The sequence below is a fragment of the Pelophylax lessonae genome (assembly GCF_965119305.1).
Source record: "Pelophylax lessonae genome assembly, chromosome: 5".
Classification (NCBI taxonomy): Eukaryota; Metazoa; Chordata; class Amphibia; order Anura; family Ranidae; genus Pelophylax; species Pelophylax lessonae.
In genome coordinates this window covers 57085731-57100669 of record NC_138772.1, presented here as the reverse complement: position 1 = coordinate 57100669, position 14939 = coordinate 57085731, and the positions used below count along the sequence as shown (strand labels likewise).

At 41.9% G+C, this 14939-nt stretch overlaps 1 protein-coding gene across 2 annotated transcripts in view; it reads left to right on the top strand.

Moving 5' to 3' along the window:
- CDK14 (cyclin dependent kinase 14) overlaps positions 1–14939 on the top strand; it is a 786329-nt gene that overhangs the window by 590592 nt on the left and 180798 nt on the right. For both annotated transcript variants that reach the window (XM_082258252.1, XM_082258251.1), the window contains exon 13: positions 9306–9445. In XM_082258252.1, the coding sequence (XP_082114378.1) occupies positions 9306–9445 (140 nt within the window). The remainder of the gene's footprint in view (positions 1–9305; positions 9446–14939) is intronic.

The following is a 14939-nucleotide window of genomic DNA, read 5'->3' as shown; positions in this document are numbered from 1 at the left end:
AGGCAGAAGTTTGAGCCAATGGCTCTATTGCTTTGCACAGTGTACGTGTGAACATAGTTCCAAAAGGAGAGAACCCAGTGATGATCTTATCATTGTGCTACAGTTGTTCAATTACAAGTTGGGGTGCACCTTGCCCAGGTTGTATTGCTTAGCTATAGTGTAGACTACAGAGGAACCTGGGACCCAGCTCTGCTATTTTTCATGGATCTCAAAGCTGGCTAAGAAGAGCAACAAATTGGCACATAGCATAGTTTGCATATTTTAGCAAACTGAACAAGGGAGGTTTATTCTTCCAAGCTGTGTGATTAGATTCACCTAAAACGATCGATAGGAGCAAAGTCCTTCGCTCCAGGAAAGAGGCCCACCTTGAGTCCAAAGTCACACTTATGATCCTGTTGCTGACAACAATTCTCCAGAAACAGAATCTCTATGCATGACAAGACATTTTCCACTGCTTGCTCCTTAACCCCCACCATCATTCCCATCCATGCAGTCAGAGGCACCTTGCTTATTCAAGTGATGAAACCACAGTTAACTTTTTAGCAGCTATCAGGTTTGGCGGGGGTGCTCACCCAAAGCTGCCAGCTTCAACATTAATGTAGATAAGGGGTTCTGCACTATCCCGGGCTTGTACTATAATCAGCATCTTTTCTTCAACCCATATAAAACACAAGCATGAGAGCAGCTTATGTGTTATAGACAGGATGCTCTGCTTAATTATAGCCCAGGCTATGAATAAGGATGGGTTTTCATTAAAAATATGTAAGCTATTCTTGCCTGTAGAATATATAGATTAAAGAAATGATGTCATTTACCTTACATGCCTGGAATAGTGCCAGCCTACTTAGCTACACCTTTTATTGTGTATTTTCGGACTTTTCCCTTTACATCTAATCTTCTCACTGTGCTTCTGAGAGGACCAACTACATCTGGTCCACTGGTGCATCACTTTCAGTGACATCACATCTCCTGCACTTTTGAGCACTGCCCACTTACGGATCTTGGACAGCCTTTAAAGTGGAAAAGCAGCAGCCACTCTCTACATTTAATAAGGCAGATATACTCTAGCTCAAATCATCAACCTTCTGCGTTCTTCTCTACTTGCCCCTTATGTCCCATATACAGCAGGACAGTCTCTCTTTCTTTTTCTTGTTGTGCCTTTGTCATGTTGTAGCATCTGATACTTCCTTCTGAGATTTATGGAGGTGCCCCTTTATGTAGCAGCAGACTCCTTCAACATGTCGGATCCCCCACCTTACAGTTCAAAACTGTGCCTATATACAGTGCTCAGCAAAAATAAGTACACACTTTTAAAAAGTAAGATTTTAATCAATATCTCAATGAACACAAGAACAATTCCAACAGTTTAACATTTGTTTAGCTCCATTACATGAAAGTAAGAGTAATAATATAACTTAGATTACAAAATATTTAGCTTTACTCAAATTAGTTGATGCAAAAATGAATAGACCCCACAACAAAAACTACTACATCTAGGATTTTGTATGACCTCCATGATTTGTAAGGACAGCACCCAGTCTTCTAGGTATTGAACAAAGAAGTTGGCGACATATTGCAACATCTATCTTTTTCCATTCTTCAAGAACGATGTATTTTAGATCCTGGATGCTGGATGGAGAGTGATGCTCAACTTGTCTCTTCAGACTTCCCCATAGGTGTTCAGTTGGGTTCAGATCAGGAGACATACTTGGCCACTGAATCACTTTCACCCTGTTCTTCTTCAGAGATGCAACAGTGGCCTTAGATGTGTGTTTTGGATCATTGTCATGTTGGAAAAGTGCACGGCGACCAAGGGCATGGAGTGATGGTAGCACCTTCTCTTACAATATAGAGCATTACATCTGTCAATTCATGATACCATCAATGAAATGCAGCTCCCCGGCACCAGCAGCACTCATGCAGCTCAACAGGACACTGCCACCACCATGTTTGACTGTAGGCACCATTCATTTTTCTTTGTACTCCTCACTTTTGCAACGTCATACAGTTTTGAAGCCATCGGTTCCGAAAAAATTTATCTTGGGCTCATCACTGAATTACCCAGTCCCAGTAGTCTTCTTCTTTTTTAGCATGGGCCCTGGCAAATTCTAGGTGGGCTTTTTTGTGCTTGGGCTTTGGGAGAGGCTTCCTTCATGGACGACATGCATGCATGCCATTCCTATTGTGTCATGGGAAACAATCACCTCAGTTTGGCTTTCTACTTCTTTAGCGAACTGCAGTGAATTTGCTTGCCGATTTTTCTTCAACCCTTCTCATCAGAAGACGCTCCTCTTGCGATGTCAACTTCCGTGGACGGCCTGGATGTCTCTGTGAGATGGTTGCAGTTCCATCTTTGTTAAATTTTTGTATCACTTCACTGTGTGGTGGTTATGCTATCGCTGTATGTTATTTATGCATTTGAACATTGCAGATTGTGTTGAGTATGCTCTGGACTCTGTGTCTGTGCTATGTTTTTGTTCATGTACTTTAATAAAGTTTTTTCTTGATAAAAAAAAAATAATAATTTTGGATCACTTTTTCTGTATTTTGACTGATGAGTAAAGCTTTGCTGATCATCTTGTAGCCTTCACCTTTCTTGTGTAAAGAATTTATTTACTTTCTCAGGCCTTGTGACTCTTCCATGTGGTGCCATTGCTGACAGCATGAAATGGGAAGGTGTTTTCTTTAAGAAACGCCCTTTTATAATCAACTGTCTGCTGGACACCGGTTTAATGAATAATTAAACTCACCTGTTGTTGAATTCTTGTTAATTAGGATTTTGTTGTCTTTTCTTTGCTCCTAAGACTTTCATTGGGGTATATTCATTTTTGCAACATGGTCTTGAATGAATGTGTTAGGAAAAATACTTTTTATGTGTGCAAATGAACAAATCTTGGTTGCAATCAGTGACCTGCATTTCTGGGAATATTTTGTAGCATAGTGTCCAATCGAAAATGTTGATTCTGAAAGGAAAGTAAAGGTTTTCTGACAACTCTGTTGGGGTTTACTCATTTATTCTGAGCACTGTATGTCTGAAGCAGCACAGACCACAGAAGGCTCCATTGTGGAGGTCTAAGGGTCTCCCCTCTTTTTCATCAAACCGTTCCTATTTACACTCCTATTGGTGGATAATGGGGAGGGGCCCATGTGAGAGGTGGTGAATTGCATGCGGGACGGTTTTTATTGCCATTTCCACTCTGTTTTGGACATTTACCATAATTGGTTATTTGCAATGAAGCAGACTTGTCCATAAAACACATCAATAAAATTAATCTTTCCAGCCACATTGTGTTATAAAACAATTACAGATGGACACGTTTTCCATATGTGATTACACATAATAGAATGCAATATTCTGGATTTATGTTGGAAATTAAACTTGCTGCAAGAGACGTATATCATGCATCTCATACATTTCATAGATATTTTTATACATATTTTATATAAATAATAGATTCAAAATGTTTTAATATATCACCCATGTGCAATTTGTGGTATCTTGAAAGTCCCATGTAATTTGCACACTCAGTGGATTATCACAAGACTTACTGTGTGATGCCAGTGTAATGACTGCATCACCCTGTCTCCAGTACTCCCCATTATGGCTTCTCTCTGATGCCGAGAATGAGGAATTCAGCATACATGCGCCTTAGGCTAGATGTAATTGTCGTAGATAGATCACAGCATGCTGTGCTGCTTTACCAGAAAACGAAGCCTATAACAGTTCGTAGGATTAAGCTGCGATACGTTTACTGCCAAAATATTTTTGGACTAAAATTCCACTTTCAGAAAATTGGAGATTTAGCCACTAAAGCAATATAGATCTGCATGCGTATGCTATAAATATATGGAAATATTTTATGGTTAAAAAAAAAAAAAAATTGTATCTGCTGAGATTTGCTCAAGTCCTCAAAGTGCGGATGACCGCTATCTCCCATCCAAACCTGCTGACCAGAATAACGGTCATGGTTTTGCTGTGGAGAGCTGGAAGAAGGGAGTACTATTGGGTGGCATCTCTGCTATGTGCTATATTCTCATTGGCCAGCTCTACGATCCTGTGTGTATTTTATAATTTTTAAATATACACTAAATATAAGAGGTTCCAAAATGTTGTTCTTTAATGACTGTCTGAGTGGACTTTTAACATCCCTTAATTGCTTTGATACAGTGGATATAAAAAGTCTACACACCCCTGTTAAATTGCCAGGTTTCTGTGATGTAAAAAAATGAGAGAAAGATCAATCATTTCAGAACTTTTTCCACCTTTTATGGTGACCTATAAACTTTACAACTCAGTTGAACAACAAACTGAAATCTTTTAGGTGAAGGGAAGTAAAAAAAAAAAAAAACTAAAATAATATGGGTGTATAAGTGTGCACATCCTTAAATTCATGGGTATGAGTCATGGCACATCTTGACTTGGCAATATTTGCCCACTCTTCTTTGCAAAAACACTCTAAATCTGTCAGATGCGAGGGGATCTCCTGTGCACAGCCTTCTTCAGATCACCCCACAGATTTTCAATCAGATTCAGATCTGGGCTCTGGCTGGGCCATTCCAAAACCTTATTCTTCTTCTAGTGAAGCCATTTATTTGTTGATTTGGATATTTGCTTTGTGTCGTTGTCATGCTGAAAGATGAAGTTCTTCCCCATATTCAGCTTTCTATCCGAAGCCTGAAGGTTTTGTGCCAATATGGGCTGGTATTTGGAACTGTTCATAATTCTCTCTACCTTGACTAAGGCCCCTGTTCCAGCTGAAGAAAAACAGCCCCAAAGCATGATGCTGCCACCACCATGCTTCACTGTGGGTATGGTGTTCTTTTGGTGATGTGCAGTGTTGTTTTTGCGCAAAACATATCTTTTTGGAATTATGGCCAAAAAGTTCAACCTTGGTTTCATCAGACCATAACACATTTTCTCACATGCTTTTGGGAAACTTCAGAGGGGTTTTTGCAAACTGTAGCCAGGCTTACATGTTTTTCTTCGTAAGAAAAGGCATATGAAGAATAGGGGAGATTGTTGTCACATGTACCGCACAGCCAGTACTTTCCAGATATTCCTGCAGCTCCTTAATTGTTGTAGGCCTCTTGGCAGCCTCCCTGACCAGTTTTCTTCTCGTTTTTTCATCAATTTTAAAGAGACGTCCAGTTCTTGGTAATGTCACTGTTGTGCCATATTTTTTCCACTTGACGATGACTGTCTTCATTATGTTCTGTGGGTTATCTAATGCCTTGGAAATTCTTTTGTACCCTTCTCCTGACTGATACCTTTGAACAGTGAGATCCCACTGAGGCTTTTGAAGCTCTCTGAGGACCATGGCTTTTGCTGTAGGATGCGACTAAAAAAAATGTCAGGAAAGACCTACTAGAACAGCTGAACTTTATTTGGGGTTAATCAGATGCACTTTAAATGATGGCAGGTGCTCCTATTTAAAATTAGTTTGAATGTGATTGCTGAATTCTGAACACAGCTACATCCCCAGTATGTAACCAACATTATTTTAGTTTTTTTATTTTTACTCCCCCCCCCCCCCAGAAGATTTAATTTTGTTTTTCAATTCAAAAACTGTTTATAGGTCACATTATAGGTGGAAAAGGTTCTGAAATGATTTATCTTTTCTCATATTTTTAAATCACAGAAACCTGACATTTTAACAGGGGTGTGTAGACTTTTTATATCCACTGTAGATCAAAGCAAATTTGCAGATAAAATCTTTCGTCCTTTCACCTGCTGCCCTTTGAGATTTAAAGTGGATCTAAATCCAAATCAGTAGAACCCTATATCAGCTGTCATTAGTTTAAATAATTTGATTTAATTTCAAACATTGTTTTTAATCTTTTTAAAATGCAAATTTTAGTATAATAATATTGGATGATTTTGTTATGAAGGTCCTTTTCAGGGACATTCTGTAATGGGGTCCTAACTCTACTCTTGCTTTGTCAACCTATCACATGAGCCCTTGGTGATGACTACAAGCAACCATGCTGATACACATGGTGTAGACTTGTTTCACTATTGGGAAGCTGGTTCACAGCAATGATATGCAGGTGACACTGGAGGGAGTGCATGTGGATAGAAACTAGAGGTTGGAGGAGCTCCGCAACATGGAGATGCAAAAAAAGGTTAAAAAAAGTTGAAAATAGTAATGCCTCTGTTTAAAATGAAAACAAGTAAGTTAATAATACTTAGTGGTACCACTTTTGGTGAATCTATTCTTTGCTCTCTTGCAAAGGAACATTTTCCCTGGAATATTCAGCATCCGACACTTCCAGTTGTGTCAGATGCCTATGTCTTCCTGCTGCTCTCTGTGGTTTCACCCACTGAAGCCACATCACTAATAGGTCCTTGCATAATTTTTAATAATGTATTTTCACTAGATGCTTTTTATAAATGTGACAGAGTTGATCTAGGATGGACTTAGATTGGCAGATATTTTCCTCAGAAGGACGAGCAGGAAGGAAGAAAAGTGTTGCCCGAGTTCCTGAACTTGCTTTTGTGCTTGACGGACAGTGACAACTGCACATGCATGATATTTCAATCCTTTCTTCTGCACCATAGAAGAAGAAATAATTGGGCTTGTTCACAGAGAGGTACTGAAACAAGCTGGAAGATCTCCCTGTTCAGTAACGAGCGCCTTTCCAAAGGAGCACCAAAGGAGCTTATTGCCTTTGTCTGAGAGTTCAGAAACAGCGAGACAGTCTCAAGCAATACTCAGAATCTGAAGCGTCTCTTCTAATTGTTGGGTTGTCTGTGGCTGTCCTTAGAGCTATCCTAGATACATCATGTATCTTTCCAGTTGTGGCTTCTTTCTGTTTTTTGGTAACACCATCTGCAGGCAGAGGTATCAAAGAAAGCGTTTCCAACATCCATTTCCCTAGGCTGCTACACAATTTCACAGCATCTATACAGATACCAAGGATGTGGTCTTTCTTAAAACATGGGAAAACATGTCCTCTCTCTCTTAGCTCCATACTGTCACTGTCCAAGAAAGCATCTTTCAGCATCGAAAGCTGGAAGTCCATATATTGGCCTTCAATTGTGATGAAGGTCAAAAGTGTGCTTTCTAAAGCCCATCTTGAGATGGTATTTGGACTCCCTAAAGAATATTACCCCAACATTTTATATTCCTGATATGTGCTTGTTGTACCATGTACTTGTGTTTAAAAAGTGTCCTGTTCTCTTTTTATTGCTTCCTTTGTTTGAAATACCTGGTGTTCCCGCCTATCCCCCTGCTCTCCTGTTTCAAACTGACCGCACTAGGCATAGGCGCATATCCCTCCCAGTATGGTAAGTTTTCTGGCTGTGCTGGGAGGACAGCCTTCCTGTCCTCCATTGGTCAGACTTCTGCTGACACCACTCCCCCCCTGCACAGACATTCACTGGGAAGATCAGTGTGCTGCTGCTTCTCAACCCCCAGCTCTCCAAGCCCTTCATGCAGCTGAGAACAGAGATTATGTGATCCTTTTTATAACAAGAAGAAAATTATATTTATAATGTGTGACAGGAAGTCAGATAAATCTGTGGGTGTTGTCACAGGCGGGAGATACATTTCTGCCTTGTTAAGACAATTCACCAATTGCTATCAGGTGTCGGCTACGAAGGTAGCCAGAAAGGTTTAAGGACGTTGGAAAGCTTCAGCTATTCAGAATGAGGCAATTAAGGCCTCTATAAGTTATCCAGAGGATGACTACTGATTGCTGCATCCTGAGGCTTTGTGCGTTAAGGAGAGCAGTCAGCTGAGAGACTTCTGAAGGTGAGGTGGTGTTGACTTTTTCTGTGTGAAAAGAAAACAAATAGACTATTGGTCTTCTGCTGTATGACCAGCAGTAGGTTGGGACAGACACCATAGGTAAGTTCCTGTGTTGTGAAGGTAGACGCCCCAAGTGGCCAGGGTTTATTTTATGTTTGTTTGATTTATGCTGTTTGGATGCTTGCACTTGTTTCCAGCAAATTGGAAGAATAAACCATAGACCGTTGTTTTCAACCACTCCTCGGCTGTCTCTCTGTGTAACGAACCCACGCAAGGGGTCACCCACACCCGCTACCGAGCTAACCCCTTACAACGTGTTTTTATACCTATGCACAAATATTTTGCCTTTTATTTCTATTTTAAACTGAATGGAGGTTTACAAGGTAAGGTTTTACATAAAATGTAACTTTGCTGCTTGTATATTTAGTAAAAGTCTCATGGTGGAATGCACCTTATTTTTTACTGACTACTTTTTCTATTTAACCGCTTGCTGACCAGCTGCCATAGTTTTAGTACAGCAAGTCGGCTCTGTCCCGTGAAACAACATACCTGTATGTCGCTGCGTGGGACCGCTAGCGGGGGTGCTCGCGCCCATTGGCCATAGGGGAGAGCCAATCAGTGGGTCGGGCGGCCGCAATTGCCGCCAGGCACCCGCGATCACTCCCCGTGGAGACAGAACGGCGGTCTGCCATTGTAAACACAGCAGGCCGCTGTTCTGTCAGTTATGAACACAGAGACCCTGTGTTCCTCTTATTAAGGAACACAGGACTCTGTGTTAATGCAGCAAGCCCATCCCCCTGACAGTTAGAAAGCATACCCTAGGCACACATTTCACCCTTTGATCACCCCCTGGTGTTAACCCCTTTTCTTGCCAGTGTCATTAGTACAGTAACAGTGCAAATTTTTAGCACTGATTACTGTAGTAATGTCACTGGTCCCCCCAAAAGTGTCAAGAATGTCAGTTAGGTGTCCGATCTGTCCGCCGCAATGTCGCAGTCCCGCTAAATCTCTGGTCGCCACCATTACTAGTAAAAAATAAATAAAAATGACATAAATCTTTCCCCTAGATTGTAGATGCGATAACTTTTGCGCAAACCAATCAATATACACATACTGGGATATTTATTTTACCAAAACAATGTAGCAGAATACAAATGGGCCTAAAATGATAAAACAATTTGATTTTTACATTTTTTTTTATTGGAATGTTTTATAGCAGAAAGTAAAAAATATATATATATATATTTTTTTTTTTTTTTTTTGAATTATAGGCTCTTTTTTTATTTAGAGCGCAAAAAATAAAAGTTGCACAGGTGATCAAATACCACCAAAAGAAAGCTCTATTTGTGGGGAAAAAAGGACATCAGTTTTATTAGGGTAAAGCGTCGCACGACCACGCGATTGTCAGTTAAAATAATGCAGTGCTGAATCGCAAAAAATGGCCTGGTCATTAAGGGGGTAAATCCTTCTGGTCCAGAAATGGTCAAAATAAAGAGCTCTAGGTGATTACTTATTTTTGTATTTCCAGCTAATATTACCATTTTTTTTTTTCAGACTGAGCTACATCAATCATGCTGAAGATCTCGCCTCCAAATTGCTCCAGTGTTTCCCAAAAAATAGGCTATCTGCACAGGCTGCTTTGAATCACGACTACTTCAGTGATCTTCCTCCACGGCTGTGGGAGCTGAGCGATAGTAAGTACATTTCCTTCCATTTATATAAATTGTGGCTTTATTAAAAAATAAATGAGAAACCAAGAAGGCGGCATTAAAAAACACTTGCAATGACCTTGATATTTTTGTTAGGGGCACAGACAGCAACATAAATGTAGCACTCCCCTAGGTAGGTGCTAGGCAGGTGTATATCGTTTTTGGTTTCTCTGCTTAACAGGGAGACAGCTGGGACAATCTAGGAGCTGTCTGCTTAACAGAGAGCTGTGATTATTAGATAGGTCCTGCTTAGTGGACTCTGATGCTGCTCATCCTGACTTGATGTTTCACACTGATCCAATAGTAGTGAAGTTTACTGGGCAGTGGGAGGAAACCATGCAGATGAGAGCCTGGGATGTCTGTACAACCCGGTCCAATAGAGACTAGAGAGGTCCCGATGCATGCTGGGTGACTGTACTTATATCTGAGGTGCACATGTGGCTCCTGGTATTTGGCTGGAGAGCGGAGTCCAGGTGAGGAGGGCGTTGCTGCCTCTCCCCAGCTCAGGCTGCCATGTGGCCTCAGGTGGTCGACCTGAGGGCCAAAGTCAGAGATGTTGAAACCCAGGAACTCTTTTGAGGGAGGATGTCCATGGTACTATGGGAGAAGGCACAAAACAAATCACTAACTAAAAAGTAAGTGAGTCAGCGCTCACTGACATCAGATGATACATGTATATAATAAAACAAGATTTAATAAACTGGTCAAAATGACCTGAAGCAGGAGGCGAGGCCTCAGAAACATGTTGTGGCCCGCCCCCTCCTTTGCCTGTGTGTTTCTACCCTTACTGCAACCCGTAGAGGAGCGTGAGAGCCCGTGACGCTGCCGGTTTCTTGCCACTCCATGTGGCGGGTCCTGGCTCATATGATAGGCTGTCATCTTCACTTGGCATGCTCATCGCTGGCTCATCTGACAGTGCAGTCGTCTTATGCTGTTGGTTCCCAGTAGTGATCTCCTGTGGGTCCGAATGATATACAGCCATCCATTCTGCTAACTGCTGCTTGGGGGAACAGCGCATTATTTCACAGCACCTCTGCACACTGCTTGTAAGTTACCCTGATGTAAGTGATTATTGATTAAAGTGGTCTTGTTTTTATCTACACTGACCTGGCGCCCTTTTTTATTTTCACTATGGGAGAAGGTGACCTGTGGACAAGGGCCTTGTGAGTACAGACATCCCACAGGGATCCTAGAGACTGTTGCTGTTGTAATGCCCCTCTGGGTGCTAGAAAGTCAGCGGGCTTGGGTGTAAGCTAAAGGAGACACTGACTAGTGTTCTCTAGATACAGAGTTCAGAGTCTGCTGCTAACACAAGCAAAGGACTTATTCTTCCATGTGCAAGTGCTGTACGGTTCAGCAGAAGATCTGCTATTCAGTTCCATTAAAGTAAGGCCAAGTGAGAGTTGTCCTCAACTGTACATAGTTGAATTTGGAGTATCCCACTAATCCCTTCTCCTAGTTCTTCATAAAAATCAACAAAACAAATCCTCTAGACTGGTCATTGAAGATAACGAGTGAAAGTGTTTGTATGCACCTGGCAGCGTGTGACAATACCCAGCATCTGGCAAGAGGATAATCCGAGGGAGACCCAAGATAGATCTATACTCAGTCAGCAGTTCCTACGGAGGCAGTGCTACATAAGCACTATGGCTATTCAAGCCCCTTGTTACTGTATCTAACTACAATAAAAAAATAAATTTGGACGGTAGTTCCACTTTTAAGAAGCCAGTGGTTGGTTCTACCTTCCAGCAATTGACATGAGATGTTGGTTTGAAGATGCCAACAATCAAAGCTTAAAATGTATGCTTGCACTTGCTGAGAGCATTGTATATAATCCATATGCCCTTCTATGAGCCCGCCAACAAGCCACCTCCTGCGTCAGTTGATAGCCCTATAGCAGTTTATGAAAAGTGGCTGTGCAGGCATGGCTATTGGTGAGGAACGACGACTCCTGCTGGTAGAAAAAGAATTGAAGAGGCCACGGCGGTGATATTTAGGTCGGTATTGGTCTTTGAAGGGGACAGGTGAATAGATATTTGGCAGCGAGCCTAGAGTCCTAGCATAACTGTACAACTGTTTTGTGATATGAACCTGTCTGGTGCACAGGTGCCCCTTTGAAATGTCATGTGACAAAAGCCTTAGCATTTGTTTACAGTGTGTCAAATTATGGGCACCAAAATTACCTGAGCTAAAGAAAACTGCAAGATTGTCTGTCTCCCTTTTGTACCAAATTAAACCGTATATAACCTGTGACCCCCTAGTCAATGTTGATGTTCCAACTAGCCTGACGCCTACCTACGCATTTGGTGGAGTTGTTGGATAATATCCGTCTTTTAGGAAACCATTTTTTTGTCTACATAACAATATGCATCTCAAATACCAGGGTAATCTCACAGGTGGCTGTCTTGTAGTTGGTGCCCAGCTACCTCTCTAAAACCAAGTAGGTCATGTTGAGACACTGCCTTTTAGTGGCATGAATTGCAAACTCATGGCACTGGAGATTAACAACACTGCTTCACATAGTGGAATGGGCACAAATCCTAAATGATACAATGACCATGGGGACCCTGGTTTCCACCAACAAGAATGACCTTGAAGAAACCCACCAAGCTTGGATTTGCTGGGAAGCACGTAGGGATTCTGACTCATGTAAAGGCTACGTTCACCTTTTGAAGCATGTTACACGTTAAATTCATATTTACGGTGTAACATACACCAGCACCAGTCCCCTCACCCCCTTGACCCCCCCCCCCCTCCCTGTGACAGTAGGCAGGGTTCCTCTCCCCATACCCACTGTCACATTTGAAAATGGCTTTGCCCACAGAGCCACGTCATTCATTCACAGGAACCTGTGAATGAAAAAAACTAAGAATCCCACCTGCCACCGTGGCAGACAGCTTGTAGTTTTCAATGGGACTGATAAGCACCCTCATAGTACACTGACATGTTCCACAACTTTGTAACTGAAAGCCCATATGGAGGTATGGGCAAAAAAGCTGGAGGAAATATCTACAAGAGCTTAACATTGCACCTGTGATCAGGGTCCTGTGCAAGAAATAATAAATGCACTTCTTTAGCCCCCTCCCCCTCTCCACCAAAACACTTACCTATCTTCTCTGATCAATCCAGAGCTGTTCCTGGCTAGAGGTCTTCTCCCTTTGCTCCTCTTCTCACAGAAAACTAAGGGAGCATCAGGAGCCAGCTGCTGTCAGTCAAATCCTGTGAGGAAGGAGCAGGGGTGTGGCTAAGCCATGATTGTGTGTCTATGGATGCACACATCCTGGCTTAGGAGTGCATCTGAATGGATGCTCCCATAGCACACAACTTGCTATGGTGGCACTCGCAGGCAGAAGATGCAGACCGCGCTGGTGGAGGACAGCTAAAGCAGAGGTAAGGGACTGCAAAATTGTTGCATAAAGCAGGTAAGTATAAGCCTTTTTTTTTTTTTATAACTTTAGTTTCACTTTAAAGCGGTAGTAAACCACAGTCTTTTTTTTTTTAAATAAAAGTATGCATTGTATACTAACACATTATGAAATGCTTACCTTAGAACAAAGCCCTCCAGTGGCACACTGTCACTGCCAATAGGGCTTCCATCTTCACCCAGTCTTCCTTCCGGGTTTGCGTGCTCCGGCCCTCCGATTGGCTGAGCTGCAATGATTTCAATCCCGCGGCACAGAGCTGTGAAGGGATGGCACAGGTATGCCGTCCCTTCAGAGTGCTTGCGCCAGTGACATCACCGGCAGCATGCAGTGTGAATATCTCCTAAACAGTGCAACTTTAGGAGATATTCACTGTACCTGCAGGTAAGCATTATTAGAGGGTTACCTGTAAGTTAAAAAAGACTGTACTACCACTTTAAGGTTTGACAGCATTATGAAATGATCTGCCTCTGTATAATCTGTGTTTATAGGTCAGCACAGATTTTAGGAGACCAACCAATGGGACTTATCTATTGACCATTCGGAATAGGGCATGCTGTTTAAAAACCGCATAAGCATACTTAAGCTTTCGTAAGACTAGTGACCTCTGCGTGATATGCAGATGTGGTGGGTGAGAAGCTCTGAAACTGGCCATACATCACTCAGCTGGCTAAACAAATAAAACGTAACTAATTTCCCCATCCACATATTAGAGGTCAATGGGGAAATCCTCTCCGCTGTGTCATTGTGTTTTGACAGCGGGACTTCCCCACTGTCAGAATACACTTATAAGTGCTACAGCCCATTGGCTTCAGATGCTGATCAAGTGGACATTTTCCATCAAGCCCATTCATGAAAATTCAATTGATAGATTGACTTCTCATGAACGAAAAACATCCATACATGGATCGAAATTTGCTCGTTTCCTGCTGAATTTAGTTTTCAATGATTTTTATTGGGTTTTAAGTGTCAAAAAATAAAAAAAATAAAACAAGGCTTAACGTACAGATAACAAACTTCCAAAGTTGCATGACAATTAAGCTTGGTAAATGAAACAAGCAGGGCATTCCTCATTCACATAAAAATACCATAGTTGCCAATTGTGTGGCCGTAGAGATTCAGGTGACAGATGCGCCTGGCGATCATCCTGTCAGCTGTCACCTAGACGCCCCGGAATGGCACGGACCTCTTCCCTCCTGCCGAACCTAGAGAACCAGACAGGGTCCAGTAGAAGGAAGGTGGACACTGCGGTGTAAATTACAGAGGGGTTTAACATCCCCTCCAACCAAAATATTATCAAAACATTGAGGAGAGAAAAAAAAAAAAGAGGAGAGAGAAACAGTAGGAAAAGGAAAGTCACCAGAAAGGGATAGAAGAAGAGGAAGAGGAAATTATCCCAGGAGGAAATGAGTGTGCTCTGTACGTCTGTTATTGGGTCCATCATAACGATCAAGCTACAATGGAGCGGACAGATAGTTGATCCAGGGTTCCCATGTCTTGTCAAAGCCTGATTTATTGACTGGACATCCCAATGTGACAATAGTGACAAGGTAGACGCGTTTCACACACTACAATGTATTAAGCACACATTGTAGTGTGTGAAAACGCGTCTACCTTGTCACTATTGTCACATTAGGATGTCCAGTCAATAAATCTGGATTTTGACCTCATCTGGAGTGCAGCCATTTCTTTTTCTCCATTGATTATCCACGGAGGCGAGCCAGGCGTGCACAGGTGTCTGTCATCAGGCTTTCATACCACCTTGAGCAGTGAGTTCCTTTTCTTTGATTGTCAAATCCTGCTGAATTTTGATTCATTTATGGCTAACTTTAGACAACAAAGTTCAAAATATGAATGTTAAAATCCAATTATTTATTGATAGCGAGAAATAGTCAGGCACCTAGCTCCAAAAAAATTGGATTTTTACACTCAAGCTTTGTGATCCCTACCTACCTTTTTTATATGTTTCACTGCTGAAACACCACTACTCAGACTGATCCCTACAGAAGTTGAGCAGCTAAAGCCTTTACAGGTCTCACACACCCCTAGCATCCGGA